This window comes from Nicotiana tabacum, chromosome 11 (assembly GCF_000715075.1).
Source record: "Nicotiana tabacum cultivar K326 chromosome 11, ASM71507v2, whole genome shotgun sequence".
NCBI classification, from domain to species: domain Eukaryota; kingdom Viridiplantae; phylum Streptophyta; class Magnoliopsida; order Solanales; family Solanaceae; genus Nicotiana; species Nicotiana tabacum.
Genome location: NC_134090.1, coordinates 7,941,352 through 7,961,112, shown reverse-complemented (window position 1 = coordinate 7,961,112; position 19,761 = coordinate 7,941,352). Strand labels below are relative to the sequence as shown.

Below are 19,761 nucleotides of genomic sequence, written 5' to 3'. Positions count from 1 at the left end.
CCCAAGTGGGTATCTGATTTCAAGAAAATTTTCGCAATGAGAGAAATGTTTTTGCCCCAGTTTGATAATCTTCTTTGTGGCCATGTCTTCCCGCTGTCAATAACATTTCCTTTCCCTTCTTCAAATCAAAGAAAAATTTGTTAGTTTAAAACGTGGTGAGTGGTCGTGCCACTCCTGCTGGGGATGGTTTTTCCCTTTTTCCTTTCCCTGCTTTGCGTTTTATTACAAAACTTGCTGGGGATGATATTATTTGCTGGGGATGATATTCCTGCTGGGGATGGTTTTTCTTTTCTCTTCCTTCCCCGCTCTGTGTTGTCCGACCATCGCGGAACTTGGTCGATAATCTGTCGGAGTTGTTCCTACATCTCGCAAATCTGTTGGGGATCCTCTTGGAATTTGATCCATAACTTTTCAACTGTTGTTTTTTTTGTTTTTCTCCAACTTCCCCCGGAAATTTTGTCCTCTTGGAATCTAGACCCATTCATCATTTGGTCTTGCGACAAACTTCTTTTCGCTTTGCCGCCTTATCTTTGGCCTGTCCTATTCGCATTTTGCTTTGCATCGTTTTGGCAACTGGTAGTAAGCTCTGAAAAATCTTTCTCAAAACAAACTGCTGGAGGAAAAATTCTTAAAACAAAAGAAATGAAAAGTGATGATTTCAAAAGATAGAAAAAGAAGAAGTCTTTCCAAACGAATGCTGGGGAGAAGAAAAGGAAAATGACTTATCTGAATGATATAACCGATTCCAACGATCATGTCGTGCATTCCGGATTAATCAACCCAGTCTATTTGTATCAATCAATCTATCTGGTGGCCTCATTTCGCTGGGGGATATGCAGGCACCGAACTCTTTTTGCCTACACCACTTATTATTTAAAATAAGGTACTATGTTAAATAAAATGTGTCGTGAACCGCGAGTGCATTTCATGTGGCGTGGTTTAAAGACGTGTTTTAAATAACGTTGAATCTTCCTTAAAATAACTAAAAGCGGCTAATAAGTTAAAAATGTATCATAAGCTAAAACATGTATTAAAATCAGATAATTAAGCCGAATATAACAGTTAAGCGACCATGCTAGAACCACGGAACTCGAGAATGCCTAACACCTTCTCCCGAGTTAACAAAATTCTTTACTCGGATTTCTGGTTCGCGGACTGTTAAACAGAGTCAACCCTTTCCTCGATTCGGGATTCAACCGGTGACTTGAGACACCATAAACTATTCCAAGTGGCGACTCTGATTTTTAATAAATAAATAACCCCGCTTCGATTGTCACTTAAATTGGAAAAAACTCCTATACATCCCTTCTCCGGAGTGTAGGTGAAAAAGGAGGTGTGACAGCTCTGGCGACTCTGCCGGGGACATTAACCCAGAACGACTGGTTCATGGTTAGAAATTTGAGCTTGGAATAATTGTTATATTGGCTTTATTTATTATCTGATTTTATTACACTTTTTTCATCTAATGTGCTAAATGTTGCTTTTACCGCTTTGTTCTTCTGTGAATTGTATATAAATTGTTACGAAACCCATCTTCTCTATGAGTTTTCTAAATCATGAAGAAGGGTGCACTTCGTGTGAATTCTTTTCTGTTTAGAGTCAATCCCATTTTTTTAGAACAAGGTTCAGATACTTGCTAAGCCGATGAAGCTTCTGTATTCCCGGTACGCTGCCTCCTCCTCGGCACGAGTTGTCCGCTCAGGTAAGCCAGGTTTAGAACAATACACTCAGGTTTTAAACCTAGTATGACAAAACCACATGTCAGATCCCTAGTAAGAACGTTTGTTTGCATCATGTGCATTTGACTTTGGAGACTCAACACAGGGGTTGAGTCTGTCTAGGACAGGTGTACCTGAAATAAAAAAGACCATCATGATGCATCTTACTTGCTACATGTGAATTTATATGCTTCGGACTCGCATGCTGACCGACTTTTAAATATTAGGAAAAATGAAAAAAAAGAGAAATAGCAGTGTAGAGGGTTAAGAGAGTTAATCACTAGTTTTGAAAATACCAATGCCCGAATAGTGTCGAAATTCTGCCAAATTATTTTTTAGAAAATGAAAAAAAAAGTTTTTATTTTAAATAGTTTGTTTTATTCAAAAAGCAAAAAAAAGTCTTTATATTTAGTTTCTCTTATTTTCAAAATAGTTTATTTAGGAAAAAAAAATAGTCTATTTTATTTGCCCGAACTACGTCGGTTTGATTCTCACCGGATGCGAGATACGTAGGCAACCCTCATCGGGTCCAACTTCCCCCTTTTTGCAAAAATACCCAGAAAATGTCAAAATTTTTATTATAAATCAAGTGATACTGTTTTTGTCAAAAATAGCCAAATGTTCCCGAAAGGGACGCCCGAAGGCTGACTTTGCATAAACGGCCACTTTTGATCATCCTTTAGAGTTTTGATCGGTTGACCCTCACAGGCTTCATCCCCGAAGTGCTGAAAGGTCGTGTTCGAAAAATCAGATCTTTCTTTCTGAAAATATAGTCAAATCATTTTTTGAGTCAAATCATTTTTTGCTTTTGTTTAAATCGCCTTAATAAATGTGCAGGATGAATACAAGTGAAAACAAACCCTTCACCATCTTTAGAGAGGACCCTCTCCAGCTCCATATGTGGTGGGACAATTTGGGAAAAAACAGCAAAGAAATAGTGGTCAGAGTCTTGGGGGGTCTCATCACTCTACTAAATGTCAAGGCAAGGACGGATGTCATCGAGGCTTTGATACCATTTTGGGACTCGACCCGAAATGTATTTCGCTTTGCGGATTTTGAGCTTACACCCACACTGGAGGAAGTAGCAGGTTATGCGGGTATGAATGGGAATCTGAGAAGTCAGTATCTGTTGTCACCAAGGCCGGTATTGCCACACCAATTTCTGGACTTGTTAAATATCAGCCGGACTGTGCAAAATAATGATTTATCAAAAGGATGCTGCGCTCTTCAGTTCTTATATCAGTGTTATGGTAATCCGCGGGGTTTTGACGAGCCAAATTTGGGACTGACTCACACCGGAAACAGAGGTAAATGGGAAGCAAGACGAACCTTGGCATTTATAACGGCATTCTTGGGAATCATGGTTTGCCCACGAGACGACAAGAAAATAGAGATAGGTCTCGTGGGGATGGTTGATGTCGCAATGAAAAGGGCTGAAAGCATTATAGTTCCCCTGATCTTATTAGAAATATACCGAGCATTGACCGTGTGTAAGGAGGGAGGAAGTTTTTTCCAAGGTTGCAATCTATTACTTCAGTTGTGGATACAAGAACATCTCTGCCATCGAGTGGGGTATATGAACTTCGGGCTGACTGGTTTAAATTGCATTGAAAAGTTTGAGAAGCGGGTAACGGGTGTTGCGTTCCACGAGGGTATTGGAGATTGGTTTATACGACAGAGATCACTAACGGCGGACCAAATTGAATGGGCGTTTGGGTGGTTGCCCGCTACTGAAGCAATATGCATGTCGGCCAAAAAATGTTATGTTCTTCTGATGGGTGTCCATAGTATCCAACCATACGCTCCCCATCGGGTATTGCGTCAATTGGGAAGGTTCCAGATTATCCCTCATGATTAAGATTTGAGCAAGCATACCATCGAGCTAAGACCGAATGCCACAGTCCCGGAAGATACAATTCGCAAATTGTGGCATGAATGCAGATTCCTTAAACCCAAAACTATGGTGCGAGATTTAGCCAAAGGCGAGGTCGACCCGAAGTATGATGCATGGTTTGGGAAAAGGTTCTGGATTCGTCAAAGGCCTGCTAAAAGAGCCCATGTCCAGCAATTCACAAATGACTCGCAAGAACAATGGGGCTGGCTGGCAAGAGAAGAAGGCTATCGGGTTGAAATTGGCAAGATGAAACAGCAAATTGAGGATCCGAAATATGAAAATAGCGTGCAAGTCGATGCTGACATAGGAAAAAAGAACAGATTGACTCAAGCAAATAAAGCCTTGAAAGCCCAAATCCAACGGGTCAGAATGGATGCCGACAACCAACAAAGGAGCCGGTCCGACGAAGGTCTGATAACTGGGTTAAGAAACCAAGTCATTGAAAGCCGAGAGGGTTTGGCAAGATCAGAGTCATGCATAGCAAGAATTCGGGCCAGATGGGCAAAAGGTACAACATCGCGAGCAAAGCACTTACGGCAAATGAGAAGGGATTATGAAGCGAGCATTGAAATATTAAGAGAAACAAATTCCACTCTAAAAGATCGGGTCTTTAAACAAGCCCGAGATGCCAGAACGGACAGGAAGCACTGCTATGATTTAATGGCCCGAATGGAAGAACAAATGGAGAGGTTCCAAGATCAACTCACTGATAATGCTCAAGTACTGGGAGCAAAGAATCAACGAATAGAGCAACTGTTCATGGAAAGGGATAGAATCAGGGGTAAAATTGAGGAGATTGGGCATTACGTCACCATGAGGTGCCTAGCATGTGAGGAAATACCCCGTGATACCCTTTTTGCTTTAGTCATGGGTTACGTCCACCGAATCATGGAAGAATTGAAAAGCTTGCAAAGGGGCCTTACACCAAAGCCCGCGGAAAGGCCGAACGATGCCCCATGGGCACCAAAATTCAAAGCGTTAATGTACTCCTAGTTCAAATCTGTATTTTCTATTTTCAAAAGTCTGTTGTCTGTCCGTGTGTTTCCTTTTGGCATCAAATTATGTTAGTACTTCGGAGTCTGTATTTTGTTTTCCTTTTCCAAATGGGTAGTTTGTAATAGAAGTTTTAGTAATGAAATAAATTTTCCAAAAATTGGTGTCTTTATTTGTGGTAGAACTACGCACGGTCTGATTCATGCGGGGACATAATACGTAGGCAATCCACATAAGATTCGACCACCGCTAAAAGAAAAAATAAATAAAAGAAAGGAAAAGAAAGAAAGGAAAAGAAAGAAAGAAAAATAGAGAAAGATAAAGCAAATAAAGGAAAGTTTTAGAAAGGGCACAAGTAAAATAAGCCGGGATGATGCATACGGAGCAAAGACATGTTAGAATGGTTAAACTGCCTAGGAACATTGCATTCCCCAATGTGCAATTGCAATATGTGTTAAACTCTAACGCTAACAAGTTTGTTGTTTTCCAGAGATTTCAAACCAGTTAGTTTGTTGGAACGTTCTGGAAGATTACCATTACCAAACAAGATCCAAAGGGCCCATATCGAAAAGCATGACTAACTCAGAAAACCGTGTTGAAGAGGAGAGGACGGAAAGTCAGATGCTGAAAGAGGCAATGGAAAAAATGGAAAAATGAGACTGGAGATGAGCGAAATGCAGCTAGCCCTGGCTAGGGTACAAAAGGGGCCCGAACCACCCGTTACTCCTACTCTCCTACCAGGACACATGCCGGAATACCCTTCACCTGGCCTTTCGACAAGCTTCCCAAGTCACCACTACTATCAGGGAAGAAATCCCTATGATTCCCAAGCTCCACCACCCAATCAAAACCTTCCCCCACCAAATGTTCCTGTTTTCGTGGCACCCCTACCAACCATGTTACAAAGATCATCTAGTGGGCCATTGTTTCAGGCTCACGATAACCAATATTACCCCCCTGAACCTACCCTCAAATCACCCGAGCCATATACTTATAATCCTCACTTTGAAATCCCGGTGGAGACTGAAAAGCCGGCTAAGGGCCCGGAGCAGGACGAAGTGCTTCGAAAATTTAAAAGCCTGGAGCAGTCCTTCAGGAATATACATGGGGTTAGGCAATCAAGTCAGTGTAGCTTACAAAGATCTATGTTCTTTCCCTGATGTTCAATTACCAGCAGGGTTCAAGATGCCAAAGTTTGATCTATACGAGGGGTACAGTGATCCAATGGCACATCTGCGAGGGTTTTGCAGCAAGATGAGAGGAGCAGGTGGTAAAGATGAGCTGCTAATAGCTTACTTTGGTCAAAGTCTAAGTGGGTCTGCACTGGAATGGTACACAAGACAGGATCCGAGCAGGTGGTACACCTGGGACGATCTAGCACAAGCATTCGCAGGTCACTTCCAGTACAACCTTGAGATCGTCCCTGACCGTCTCACATTGCTGAAACTTGAGAAGAAGCGGGAGAGAGATTTAGAGAATTTGGGTTTCGGTGGAGTGAACATGCAGCAAGAGTTGATCCTCCGATGAGAGAGGGGGAAATGGTGGACTACTTTCTGCAAACTCTAGAGCCAACTTACTTTGGTCACTTGGTGACATCAGTTGGAAAATCTTTCAACGAGGTGGTGAAAATGGGCGGTATGATTGAAAAGGGACTTAAGTCCAACAAAATCCTAAGCTATTAGGCAATCAAAGCAACAACTCAGGCCATTCAAAGCGGCACGGGAGATGCGCTCGGGAAGAAGAAAAGAGAAGAGGTCGCAACAATAGAGGCAGGTAATTGGTCCAGATCGAGAGGTCCTTTCCCCCGCTACCAAGCCAGACCCCATCACCCAAATTACCCACACACTCCAAATTACCCCCACAGCCCTACTACCCACCATAAGAACCACATTTCTCCGTCCATCAAGCCCAGACATATACCCAGCCTCCGGCTCGCCCACAGTGGCGCGCGCCGGCTCCCCAAAATACCTATCCACCTCCACAGAATACATATCCACCTCCACAAAATATATATCCACCACCAAGGGCTTACAGGAATCCCGTAGGGCCAGGTTTCCGGGGGAATCAAGCTTTCAGAAATGAAAGGGTGCAGAGACAAAGAACATTCACTGAGTTGGGAGAAACCTATACTGCTTTGTTCCACAAATTAAGGCCGTTAGGTTTGTTGAGTCCTGTTGAGCCCAGATTGCCGAATCCCCTTCCCCAAAATATGGACCACTCGGTAAGCTGTGAGTATTGTTCGGGGGCTCCCGGACATGATACCGAGAAGTGCTGGAAGTTGAAACGTGCAGTGGCAAGATCTTATTGACACCAACAAGATCGAGGGTCAGACACCGGAGGCACCCAACATCAATCAGAACCCGTTTTTAGCACACCACGAAACCCACATGATCGAGCTTGTGCACGAAGGAGGGGAGCTAAAGAAACCCTCACAGATGGTGATGATAATCCGTGCCAGTCCAAAATAAAAGTCGACAGGTGGAGAAGAGGTGGTACAGTTGGAAAAGGTAGACGTCAAGCCAGTAGTGGTGATGGGAAAGAGTTCGCTGTTGTTGCAAAGAACCCAGATGCGGTATAATGGATGGCAGAATGTCAGGAAGCCTTCGACCAAATCAAGGGGTATCTATCAAACCCACCTGTGTTGGTCTCACCTGAACCAGGAAGACCATTGATTCTCTATCTAACGGTATTGGAGAATTCATTTGGTTGCGTACTGGGGCAACATGATATCACAGGGAGGAATGAGTAAGCCATCTATTATCTCAGTAAGAAGTTTATGGTCTATGAGGTGAAGTACACTCAACTTGTGAAGACGTGTTGCGCCCTAACTTGAGTGGCACAGAAGTTTAAACATTATCTGTCATCATATACTACTTATCTCATTTCACGCTTGGATCCACTGAAGTATATTTTCCAGAAGCCTATGCCCACAGGGAGGTTAGAGAAATGAAAAATATTACTCACGGAGTTCGACATCGTCTTTGTGACGAGGACGGCCATGAAATCCCTAGCATTGGCCGATCACTTGACTGAGAATCCTGTTGATGAAGAATACGAGCCATTGAGGACGTATTTTCCTGATGAAGAAGTGATGCATATAGATGAGTTGGAATTATCTGAGGAACCAGGTTGGAAGCTCTTCTTTGATGGAGCCGCAAATGCGAAAGGAGTTGGAATAAGAGCGGTACTTATTTCTGAAACAGGACATCATTATCCTGTTACGACACAACTACATTTCTATTGTACCAATAACATGGCTGAATATGAGGCATGCATTTTGGGCTTATGCTTAGCTGCAGACATGGATGTCCAGGACGTCTTGGTCTTGGGAGACTCGGACCTCCTAGTGCATCAAATCTAGGGTGAATGGGAAACACGGAATTTGAAGCTTATACCATATCGACAATGTTTGCTCGATCTGAGCAAGCGATTTCGATCAGTGGAGTTCAGACACATCCCAAGAGTTCACAATGAGGTCGCCGATGCTTTGGCCACTTTAGCATCGATGTTGCACCACCCAGACAAAATTCATGTTGACCCGTTGCATATCCAGGTTCGTGATCAGCATGCTTATTGCAACATGATAGAGGAAGAAATGGATGGCGAGCCATGGTTTTATGATGTCAAGGAATACCTCAGGATGGGGATATACCCAGAGCAGGCCACCGGAGATCAAAAGAGAGCCATTCGGCGATTGGCAAATGGATTTTTCCTCAGTGGAGGAGTGTTATACAAAAGAACACCAGATTTGGGATTGTTGAGATGTATAGATGCTGATCAAGCCACGACAGTGATGACAGAGGTACATGTGGAAGTTTGTGGGACACATATGAGCGTATATGTATTGGCGAAGAAGATTCTTCGAGCAGGGTATTATTGGCTCACTATGGAGCGTGATTGTATCAATTTCGTGCGAAAATGCCATCAGTTTCAGATACACGGAGATTTGATTCATTCTCCGCCAACAGAATTGCATACAATGTTAGCACCATTGACCATTTGTTGCATGGGGCATGGATGTCATTGGACCGATTGAGCCGGCAGCTTCCAATGGTCATAGGTTCATTCTGGTCACCATCGATTATTTTACCAAGTGGGTTGAGGCTAAAACTTTCAAGTCGGTAACCAAGAAGGCAGTGGTGGATTTCGTTCATTCCCATATCATCTGTAGATTTGGGATCCCCAAAGTGATCATCACGGACAATGGCGCTACTATTAATAACAGTTTGATGAAAGACGTATGTCAACAGTTCAAGATTACACACCGTAATTAAACCCCGTATCGTCCCAAGGCGAAGGGCGCGGTTGAGGCAGCCAACAAGAACATAAAGAAGATATTGAGGAAGATGGTAGAAGGGTCCAGGCAATGGCACGAAAAGTTGCCATTTGCATTGTTGGGATATCGCACTACTGTCCGCACGTCAGTAGGTGCAACTCCTTATTTGTTGGTATACGGAACTGAAGCAGTGATACCGGTAGAAGTAGAAATTTCGTCTCTCCGGATTATCGCTGAGGCTGGGATTGATGATGATGAATGGGTCAAAGCCCGATTGGAGCAGTTGAGCTTGATTGATGAAAAGAGATTGGCAGCAGTATGTCATGGCCAGTTGTATTAAAAGAGGATGGCAAGAACATATAATAAGAAGGTGCGTCCCAGGAAATTTGAAGTAGGACAGCAGGTGCTGAAACGAATCTTGCCACATCAGGCCGAAGCAAAGGGCAAGTTCGCCCCGAATTGGCAAGGGCCGTTTATTGTGACCAGAGTGTTATCCAACGGCGCCTTGTGTCTGACAGATGTCGAGGGAAGATGCATCGACATGGCTATCAATTCTGACGCAGTCAAGAGATATTATGTGTAATTCCTTTGATTGTAATTGATGTTTGTCTGTTTGTACTTGGCATTTATCGGAGAATGAAATGACAGAGGCAATTCTTTCTTCTATCCAAACACGTTAACCTTTGCTTCCCCCTTTGAGCCTTATTTATTCTTTCATACTCCTGTCTTGGAATCACTAACGAAAATGAAAAAAAATGGAAGAAAAAATAACAACAAAACAAAAAGAAAAGCCCCAAGAAAAAGAAATACAAAGGAATTGAATGAGCTACGTTCGACCTAATTCCTCAAAGAGGATACGTAGGCGCCTCACGGCTCGGTCATAGTATAACAAAAATCAAAAAATCCCCCAAACAAGAAAACTGGGGCAGAAGTTACATTTTAAATTGTGGAAAAATGTTTGATTCCGAGAGTTGTAATGTTTTACCCATTAAAGTTATTTTGAATCTTTTGATATCCTTTTCCTTTTAGCCCCACACAAAAACCCATATTTGATGTCCAAAAAGATCTCCCGATCAGTATCCGAGAGATGCCGAGCAGGCAAATGGAAGCTGACAATAACACACTGATCCCCGACTGAAAGAGGATTATGAGCCAACGGAATTGATAGCCAAAGGAATCCCGAGTAGAGAGAATCTTATCGGCAACACTCCAATCCCCAGCTGAGAAAGAGAAAATAAAATGAGAGAGTCTTATGGTGAAAACCTTCATAGGCACCGTAAGGCGACGAAAGCTGAGAGAAACAAAATGAGAGAGTCTTATGGTGAAAACCCCTCAAAGAGCACTATGAGGAGATAAGATAAGATTTGCGGAAAGGATCCGTCGAGGCATCAAGCAATGCAAAAGTGTTGATTTGGCAAAAAGAGTTCGGCGCCTGCATATCCCCCAACGAAATGAGGCCACCAGAAAGATTGATTGATACAAATAGACTGGGTTGATTAATCCGAAATGCACGACATGATCGTTGGGATCGGTTATATCATTCAGATAAGTCCTTTTCCTTTTCTTCTCCCCAACATTCGTTCAGAAAGACTTCTTCTTTTTTTGTCTTTTGAAATCATCACTTTTCATTTCTTTTGTTTTAAGAATTTTTCCTCCAGCAGTTTGTTTTGAGAAAAGAATTTCAGAGCTTACTACCAGTTGCCAAAACGGTGCAAAGCAAAATGCGAATAGGATAGGCCAAAGATAAGGCGACAAAGCGAAAAGAAGTTTGTCGCAAGACCAAATGATGAATGGGTATAGATTCCAAGAGGACCAAATTTCTAGGGGAAGTTGGAGAAAAACAGAAAAAACAACAGTTGAAAAGTTATGGATCAAATTCCAAGAGGATCCCCAGCAGATTTGCGTGATGCAGGAACAACTCCGACAGATTATCGACCAAGTTCTGCGATGGTCGGACAACACAGAGCGGGGAAGGAAGAGAAAAGAAAAACTATCCCCACCAGGAATATCATCCCCAGCAAATAATATCATCCCCAGCAAGTTTTGTAATAAAACGCAAAACAGGGAAAGGAAAAAGGGAAAAACCATCCCTAGCAGGAGTGGCACGACCACTCACCACATTTTAAACTAATAAATTTTTCTTTGATTTGAAGCAGGAAAAGGAAATGTTATTGACAGCGGGAAGACATGACCACAAAGAAGATTATCAAACTGGGGCAGAAAATTTTCTCTCATTGCGAAAATTTTCTTGAAATCAGATACCCACTTGGGAAAGATGGAAGATAACACAAGTTTTGAAGGAAGTGGAATCCCCAGCAGTTTACGGGAGAAGGCAATACAAGTTTTAAAGAAAGTAATCTTGGAAGAAGCAAGATAACCCAAGTTTTAAAGGTAGTGGTCTTTGAATCAGTATCATTCCCACCATTGTTAAAAGGAGGAAAAGTAACTAGTCTTAAAGAAGGAAGATAATTTCCCAGCAGTATTAACCCCGGCAGGTTTCAGAGAAGTGAAAATACCAGTTTGAGGGAAGTAATTTCCGATGAAGTCAGGAGCCCGCCTGTAGAATGGAGGTTGTTAAATTTTAAGTTGGAGTCAGGAGCCCGCCTGGAGAATGGAGGTTGTTAAATTTTAAGTTAGAGTCAGGAGCCCGCCTGTAGAATGGAGGTTGTTAAATTTTAAGTTGGTGAAGTCAGGAGCCCGCCTGTAGAACGGATGTTGTTATATTTTAAGTCGAAGAAGTCAGGAGCCCGCCAATAGAATGAAGGTTGTTAAATTTTAAGTTGATGAAGTCAGGAGCCCGCCTGTAGAATGGAGGTTGTTAAGTTTTAAGTTGATGAAGTCGGGAGCCCGCCTGTAGAATGGAGTTTGTTAAATTTTAAGTTGATGAAGTCAGGAGCCCACCTGTAGAACGGAGGTTGTTATAATTTTAAGTCGAAGAAGTCAGGAGCCCGCCTGTAGAATGGAGGTTGTTAAATTTTAAGTTAATGAAGTCAGGAGCCCGCCTGTAGAATGGAGGTTGTTAAATTTTAAGTTGATGAAGTCAAGAGCCCGCCTGTAGAACAAAGGTTGTTATAATTTTAAGTCGAAGAAGTCAGGAGCCCGCCTGTAGAATGGAGGTTGTTAAATTTTAAGTTGATGAAGTCAGGAACCCGCCTGTATAATGGAGGTTGTTAAATTTTAAGTTGATGAAGTCACGAGCCCGCCTGTAGAACGGAGGTTGTTATAATTCAAGTGTTAAAGTCAGGAGCCCGCCTGGAGAACAGAGGCATACATTTCAAGTTTCAGAAGTTAGGAGCCCGCCTAAAGAACAGAGGTATTACAATTCAAGTTTTAATTTTCAAATTCTTATTAATATCTGGTAGTATGATGCTCAGCCACCAAACGGGGGCAAGAGATTTTCTTTGTTGTATCTATTTTGCTGAAGTCAGGAGCATGCCTGGAGAACAGAGGAATACATTTCAAGTTTTGAAGTCAGGATCCCGCCCGGAGAACAGAGGAGTACAATTCAAGTGTTGAAGTTAGGAGCCCGCCTGAAGAACAGAGGCATATATTTCAAGTTTCAGAAGTCAGGAGCCCTCCTGAAGAACAGAGGTATTAAAATTCAAGTTTTAATTTTCAAATTCTTATCAATATCTGGTAGTATGATGCTCAGCCACCAAACGGGGGCAAGAGATTTTCTTTGTTGTATCTATTTTGCTGAAGTCAGGAGCTTGCCTGGAGAACAGAGGAATACATTTCAAGTTTTGAAGTCAGGAGCCCGCCTGGAGAACAGAGGAGTACAATTCAAGAGTTGAAGTTAGGAGCCCGCCTGGAGAACAGAGGAATACATTTCAAATGTCGAAGTCAGGAGCCTGCCTGCATAACAGAGGGATACATTTCACGTTTTGAAGTGAGGATCCTGCCTGAAAACTAGAGAAGTCAGGAGCCCGCCTGGAGAATAGAGGAATACCTTTTTAAGTCAAGTAGTCAGTAACCCGCTGGGAGAGCGGAGGAATACAACAAAAATCAAGAGGAATACAACAAAAATCAAGAGAAATACATTCAAGATCAAGAAGTCAGGAGCTCGCCTAGAGAGCAGAGGAAGACGACAATGATCAAGATGGAGACATTTAAAGGATCAGTAATCAGGTACTAGCATAACGAGAGGGAGATCATTTCAAGAAGTCGGTGCAAAGCGTCAACAATGGATTTCACCGGGAGAATACAAGTCAACATGACAACAAGAGTTGCAAGATCGAGTTTGAAGATGTAGATAGAAATCTTGTAACTCATAGTTGATAGACTTAGTTAGTTTTTTTTTTCATTTTGATGAAATAAAAGGACCGCGGATCAGAACCTCGACGGAACGGCACCTCGACTGGCTCTCCACCTCGGCATACTCAATCATCTCACTCACTTCTGAACTACACGTGACCTGATTCCTTTATAGCCAAGGATATGTAGGCAGCCCAAATACCAGGGCTCGGTCACATTTTCCTTTTCTCTTAAGTTTTGGTCTCTTTAAATAAGGGTCGGGTCAAAAAACATCTCTAGTCGTTCTTTGTCTGAAAACTCTTCACGTTTCCAGTCAAAGAGAGGCAGCTGTAGACATGTGATTTTTGACCTTCCCCAAAATTTTTAGATTTTAGCACGTAAATATTTAATTTAGGCCTAATATAGCTATTTCAACTCATTTTAACTCTTTTATTTTATTTTCTTACAAGAAAAATAAAAATTACAAACAAGAATTTTAGTTTATGTACTTTTCATAAAAAATAATTTTAAAAAAATAGTACCTTATTTTTATCTTTATATAATTTCGAAAACACAAAAATAGTTTATATTTAGTTTAATTAATTAGGATTAGCTTTGGTATTGTGAAATATTTCTATCTTATTTTAAAATGCATTATGTAGTATTTCAGATTATGAAAAAAATACAAAAAATTATGTATTGCATCTGCATTTTGGATTTTATTTTGCATTTTTAGATTAATTAAGTAAGTTGTTGTTGAAAAAATAGAAATAAATCATAAAAAATAGTCATGTTACATTTTACTCTTTAATTTTCAAATTTTGGCAATTTTCTTTTAATTTGGGTTTTAATTAGTTGTAATAATTATTAGGATTAATTAATTTAATTTTCTAAGATAATTTGGGGATAGAAATTAATTTAGGTTTTATTTATAAAAAAATGAAAAAAGTGTCTTACCTAACTAATTAGGAAGCTTCTATATTGGTAGGGTAAAACTAACACTAATGAAAATTAAATAATAACACTAACTAGTGGATAATTAAAGAAATTAAAAGTATAATTTGTAATGGAAGATGCACTAATTTGATGCCTATTTAGAGATTAGAGAGCTGGAGAAAGAGGGGAGGGGAAGTTAAAAAGATAGAGAGGAAAAAAAAGATTGCTTCTTCTTAACGGAGACATGGGGTATACACTTGATATACAGTCAATATACATTCTATATACACTAGAGATACTCTCGATATACACTGGATATACACGGACATCCAACGAAAAGAGGGTCTTCTTCCTCCTAAAAATTCTACATCTAGAGCTTAACATCCACCATGAAAGAGCCATGAGAGCTCATCTTCTCCACCTGAAAAACACCCCATAAAACGTGAAATTGGGCTTCAATGCTCCGATTATCCAATCTGATTCACAATCCTTATTCGACCTGTGGTGCCCGAAGGGTTTTCACCATCAAGCCTCTCTCATTTTTGATCCCATTGGAATGACTCGCAAGAACAATGGGGCTGGCTGGCAAGAGAAGAAGGCTATCGGGTTGAAATTGGCAAAGCTAAAACAACAAATTGAGGATCTGAAATATGAAAATAGCTTGCAAGTCGATGCTGACACAGGAAAAAAGAATAGATTGACTCAAGCAAATAAGGCCTTGAAAGCCCAAATCCAACGAGTCAGAATGGATGCTAACAACCAACAAAGGAGCCAGTCCGACGAATGTCTGATAACTGGGTTGAGAAACCAAGTCATTGAAAGCCGAAAGGGTTTGGCAGGATCAGAGTCATGCATAGCAAGAATTCGGGTCAGATGGGCAAAAGGTACAACAGCGCGAGCAAAGCACTTATGACAAGTGAGAAGGGATTATGAAGCGGGCATTGAAATATTAAGAGAAACAAATTCCACTCTCAAAGATCGGGTCTTTAAACAAGCCCGAGATGCCAGAACGGACAGGAAGCGCTGCTATGATATAATGGCCCGAATGGAAGAACAAATGGAAAGGTTCCAAGATCAACTCGCTGACAACGCTCAAGTACTGGGAGCAAAGAATCAACGAATAGAGCAACTGTTCATGGAAAAGGATAGAATCAGGGGTAGAATTGAGGAGATTAGGAATTACGTCACCATGAGGTGCCTAGCATGTGAGGAAATACCCCGTGATACCTTTTTTGCTTCAGTCATGGGTTACGTCCACCGAATCATGGAAGAATTGAAAAGCTTGCAAATGGGCCTTGCACCAAAGCCCGCGAAAAGGCCGAACGATGCCCCGTGGGCACCAAAATTCAAAGTGTTAATGTACTCCTAGTTCAAATCTGTATTTTTCTATTTTCAAAAGTCGGTTGTCTGTCCGTGTGTTTCCTTTTGGCATCAAATTATGTTAGTACTTCGGAGTCTGTATTTTGTTTTCCTTTTCCAAATGGGTAGTTTGTAATAGAAGTTTTAGTAATGAAATAAATTTTCCAAAAATTGGTGTCTTTATTTGTGGTAGAACTACGCACGGTCTGATTCATGCGGGGACATGATACGTAGGCAATCCACATAAGATTCGACCACCGCTAAAAGAAAAAGTGAATAAAAGAAAGGAAAAGAAAGAAAGAAAAAGAGAAAAAGAAAAAGCAAATAAAGGAAAGTTTCAGAAACACCTAAAGGGCACAAGTAAAATAAGCTGGGATGATGCATACGGAGAAAAGACATGTTAGAAATGGTTAAACTGCATAGGAACATTGCATTTCCCAACACGCAATTGCAATATGTGTTAAACTCTAACGCTAACAAGTTTGTTGTTTTCCAAAGATTTCAAACCAGTTAGTTTGTTAGAACGTTCTGGCAAATTACCATTACCAAACAAGATCCAAAGGGCCGATACCTAAAAGCATGACTAACTCAGAAAACCGTGTTGAAGAGGAGAGGACGGAAAGTTAGATGCTGAAAGAGGCAATGGAAAAAATCGAAAAAATGAGACTGGAGATGAACGAAATGCAGCTAGCCCTGGCTAGGGTACAAAAGGGCCCCGAACCACCCGTTACTCCTACTCTCCCACCAGGACACACGCTGGAATACACTTCACCCGGCCCTTCAACAAGCTTCCCAAGTCACCACTACTATCAGGGAAGAAATCCCTATGATCCCCAAGCTCCACCACCCAATCAGAACCTTCCCTCACCAAATGTTCCTGTTTTCGTGGCACCCCCACCAGCCACGTTACAAAGATCATCCAGTGGGCCGTTGTTTCAGGCTCACGATAACCAATATTACCCCCTGAACCTACCCTCAAAGCACCCGAGCCATATTTTTATAATCCTCACTTTGAAATCCCGGTGGAGACTGAAAAGCCGGCTAAGGGCCCGGAGCAGGACGAAGTGCTTCAAAAATTTAAAAGCTTGGAGCAGTCCTTGAGGAATATACATGGGTTAGGCAATCAGGTCAGTGTAGCTTACAAAGATCTATGTCCTTTCCCTGATGTTCAATTACCGGCAGGGTTCAAGATGCCAAAGTTTGATCTATACGAGGGGCACAGTGATCCAATGGCACATCTGCGAGGGTTTTGCAGCAAGATGAGAGGAGCAGGTGGTAAAGATAAGCTGCTAATAGCTTACTTTGGTCAAAGTCTAAGTGGGTCTGCACTGGAATGGTACACAAAACAGGATCCGAGCAGGTGGTACACCTGGGACGATCTAGCACAAGCATTCGCAGGTCACTTCCAGTACAACCTTGATATTGTCCCTGACCGTCTCACATTACTGAAACTTGATAAGAAGCCGGGAGAGAGCTTTAGAGAATTTGGGTTCCGGTGGAGAGAACAGGCAGCAAGAGTTGATCCTCCGATGAGAGGGGGGGAAATGGTGGACTACTTTTTGTAGACTCTAAGCCAACTTACTTTGGTCACTTAGTGACGTCAGTTGGCAAATCTTTCAACGAGGCGGTGAAAATGGGCAGTATGATTGAAGAGGGACTTAAGTCCAACAAAATCCTGAGCTATTCAGCACCCCTTTATTCTAGTGCGATATTCCTAAAATTAAAATTTGGCGACACATTAGCTGTGAGCACATGATTTTTGCCCTACATGAAAATAACTCCTAAAAAATAGTCCAAAAATAACTTTTGTTAATTTTAGGAATTTTTCTTTGTTTATTTGCATTTCATGCATTTTTAACATTTTTAAATCATAGAAAAATCCTAAAAATTGTCATTTTTACATATTTATCTTTTAGTCTTTAAAATTAGCATTTTTTATTTAGTTTTAAGTTAATTACTTATTTTAATGTTAAAAATAAATAAAGAGTTTTAATTTCTACAAAAATAGATTAATTTATGATTTTTAATTTCTAGGATTTTTAATCAAAGAAAAAAGAAAATAAAAGGGACACGGAATTGAAAAAGATCGGTCTTAAATTTGAATTGGGCCACCCCAAAGATCAAATACAATGGCCCAAGTGTAGTTCTTTTACCCAATTATCACACAACCCAAAACCCGTGACCCGTGTTCCCCGACCCGAACCAACAATAAACCCTAGAGACAAAAAGAGGGCAGCCGTGTAACCAAAAACACAGACCCCATTCCCAATTGCCTCTCCTTCACTTCCCAACTAGCGATTTTCTTCTTCTTCTTTACCATATGAAATCGACGAGCTAACCCTAGGAACCTAAAGGTGAGCATGTCGTTCCCTGTTCAGTGGGTATACATTTATACACCTCTAAAAAACCTAGAGCTATCAGATACAGGCGGAGGAGAAGCCATCTTCAACCCCAAAAATCCCAAGCTCCATGAACAACCAACAAAGTCCCTAAGAACTAGGAGCAGCAGTCGATCTCTCAAGCAAAAACATCAGCCATTTTCTGGTCTCGAAGGAGAATCCTGATAACATCAGCGGGTCTGTCACGTCACCCCACGACCTATCTCCCTCTCACCTTCGTCCTCATCTTGCTCTCATGGATGTGTAGGCGAGAGGTTCGAATCACGCTGAAAGAAAGGCAAGTCTCGCCGGAGATGGCGACCAACAGTGACGAAGGGCCAAGGATGTGAATGAAACCTTCAGATCCGACCTTCATCTCCTTCATCCTCTGTCTTCTTCTGGAAAATCCAGCGTTTTTTTTCTTTCTTTGTTACTGCTGAATCGAACGCATACCAGTTTAATCATTTGAGTTCTCCGGCGAGTCACGAGTTTTCCGATTGAGCCTCGACTACTATTTCTATTGGTTCTTCATCGAAGGTCGTTCGAGGTTGACGCATCGAGGTCTCCGGTGCTGGTTCTCTCGCCGGGAGGGTATGTGCCCTTGGTCAGTCTTTTGCCTTTGTGTCATGTTCAGAAGTATTACTCTTCATGTTTGATGAATCGTTTGGTTAATATTCTTGTCTGGATTGCATCGTAGTGATTTCTGAAATTCTGTTTAATTTTGTGTCATATTGTATTATGTTATGTTCCTTTTACGTCTTGTTTCCTAGCAGTTCCATGTTTGAATGAGTGTGGAGTGCATAATTTCTGGATTACAATGACTCAATTGGGTAAAACAATGTTTGAATGAGTTTGAAGTGCATAATTTCTATATTATAGAGATGCTAATTAGATTAAAAATCAGATTTTACTTCAACGTACATAGCATTAACATGTTTGGATATTTGTAGTATATGTAGGAGAGTTAGTTTGCTAAATAGGATGAGGAAATTCTTCCGGCCCATAATTGTTGTTTTGTTGTTCAGAGCTAACCGGAAAAAACTGTTTGTTCTAGGCACAATGTTTAGGGAAACCACTTAAAATGAACTTGGTAGTTTGCTCTAGATGCCTTGATTATATAATTATCTCAACTATTATCTTAATCTTTTAGAAATCGAGGCATGCCATTAGTTGAATTTTTCATGGCCCTCGCAAATTTGAAAGTGCGTAGTTGCTTTAGGCGCGTTATTTTAATAATTTATCTTCCAAAACTCGGGTGCATATTTATGTGACCCAAATCTAAATCTCAACAATGTTGGATAAAATACGTCACGGACCGCGGGTGCATTTATGTGACGGGGTTCAAGACGTGTTTTAGATGACGTTGAATTTTTCTTAAAAAATTAAATAAAGAAAAGCGGTTTAAGTTAAAATTTGCACATAGGTTTAAACATGTACTAAAATCAGATAATAGGCCAATTATAACAGTTGAGCGACCGTGCTAGAATCACGAAACTCGGGAATGCCTAACACCTTCTCCCGGGTTAACAAAATTCCTTACCCGGATTTCTGTGTTCGCAGACTGTAATACAGAGTCAATCTTTTCCTCGATTCGGGATTTGAATCGGTGACTTGGGACACCATTAATTAACCCAAATGGCGACTCTGAATTTTAATTAAAATAATCCCGTTTCGATTGTCACTTAAATTGAAAAAAACTCCCTTTACTATACCCTCCCCGAGGTGTAGCTGAAAAAGGAGGTGTGACAGCTTTAATTAAAGAAGCATTGTTAGGTGTGACAAACAAACTAACAGGGAACAAAGGGCGATGCTATGATTTCTGGATGGACTTCAGTGAGTGTATGTCTCGATGCAGGGAGCCAAAAGACTGTTCCCTTCTTAGAGAAGACTACTTCGAACGCCTTCATCATTCCAAATAGTATCAACGTAGGAACCGAATCCCCAGCAGAATCGTCAGAGCTGTCACACCTCCTT

The 19,761-nt window shown here is 41.3% G+C and overlaps 1 protein-coding gene across 1 annotated transcript; it reads left to right on the top strand.

The window, feature by feature from the left end:
- The first annotated feature begins 2,547 nt into the window (after positions 1-2,547).
- On the top strand, positions 2,548-3,576 carry LOC142165727 (uncharacterized). Its single transcript, XM_075224089.1, has one exon. It carries the CDS (start codon positions 2,548-2,550, stop codon positions 3,574-3,576), a length of 1,029 nt encoding a protein of 342 aa, XP_075080190.1.
- The last annotated feature ends 16,185 nt before the right edge of the window (positions 3,577-19,761 follow it).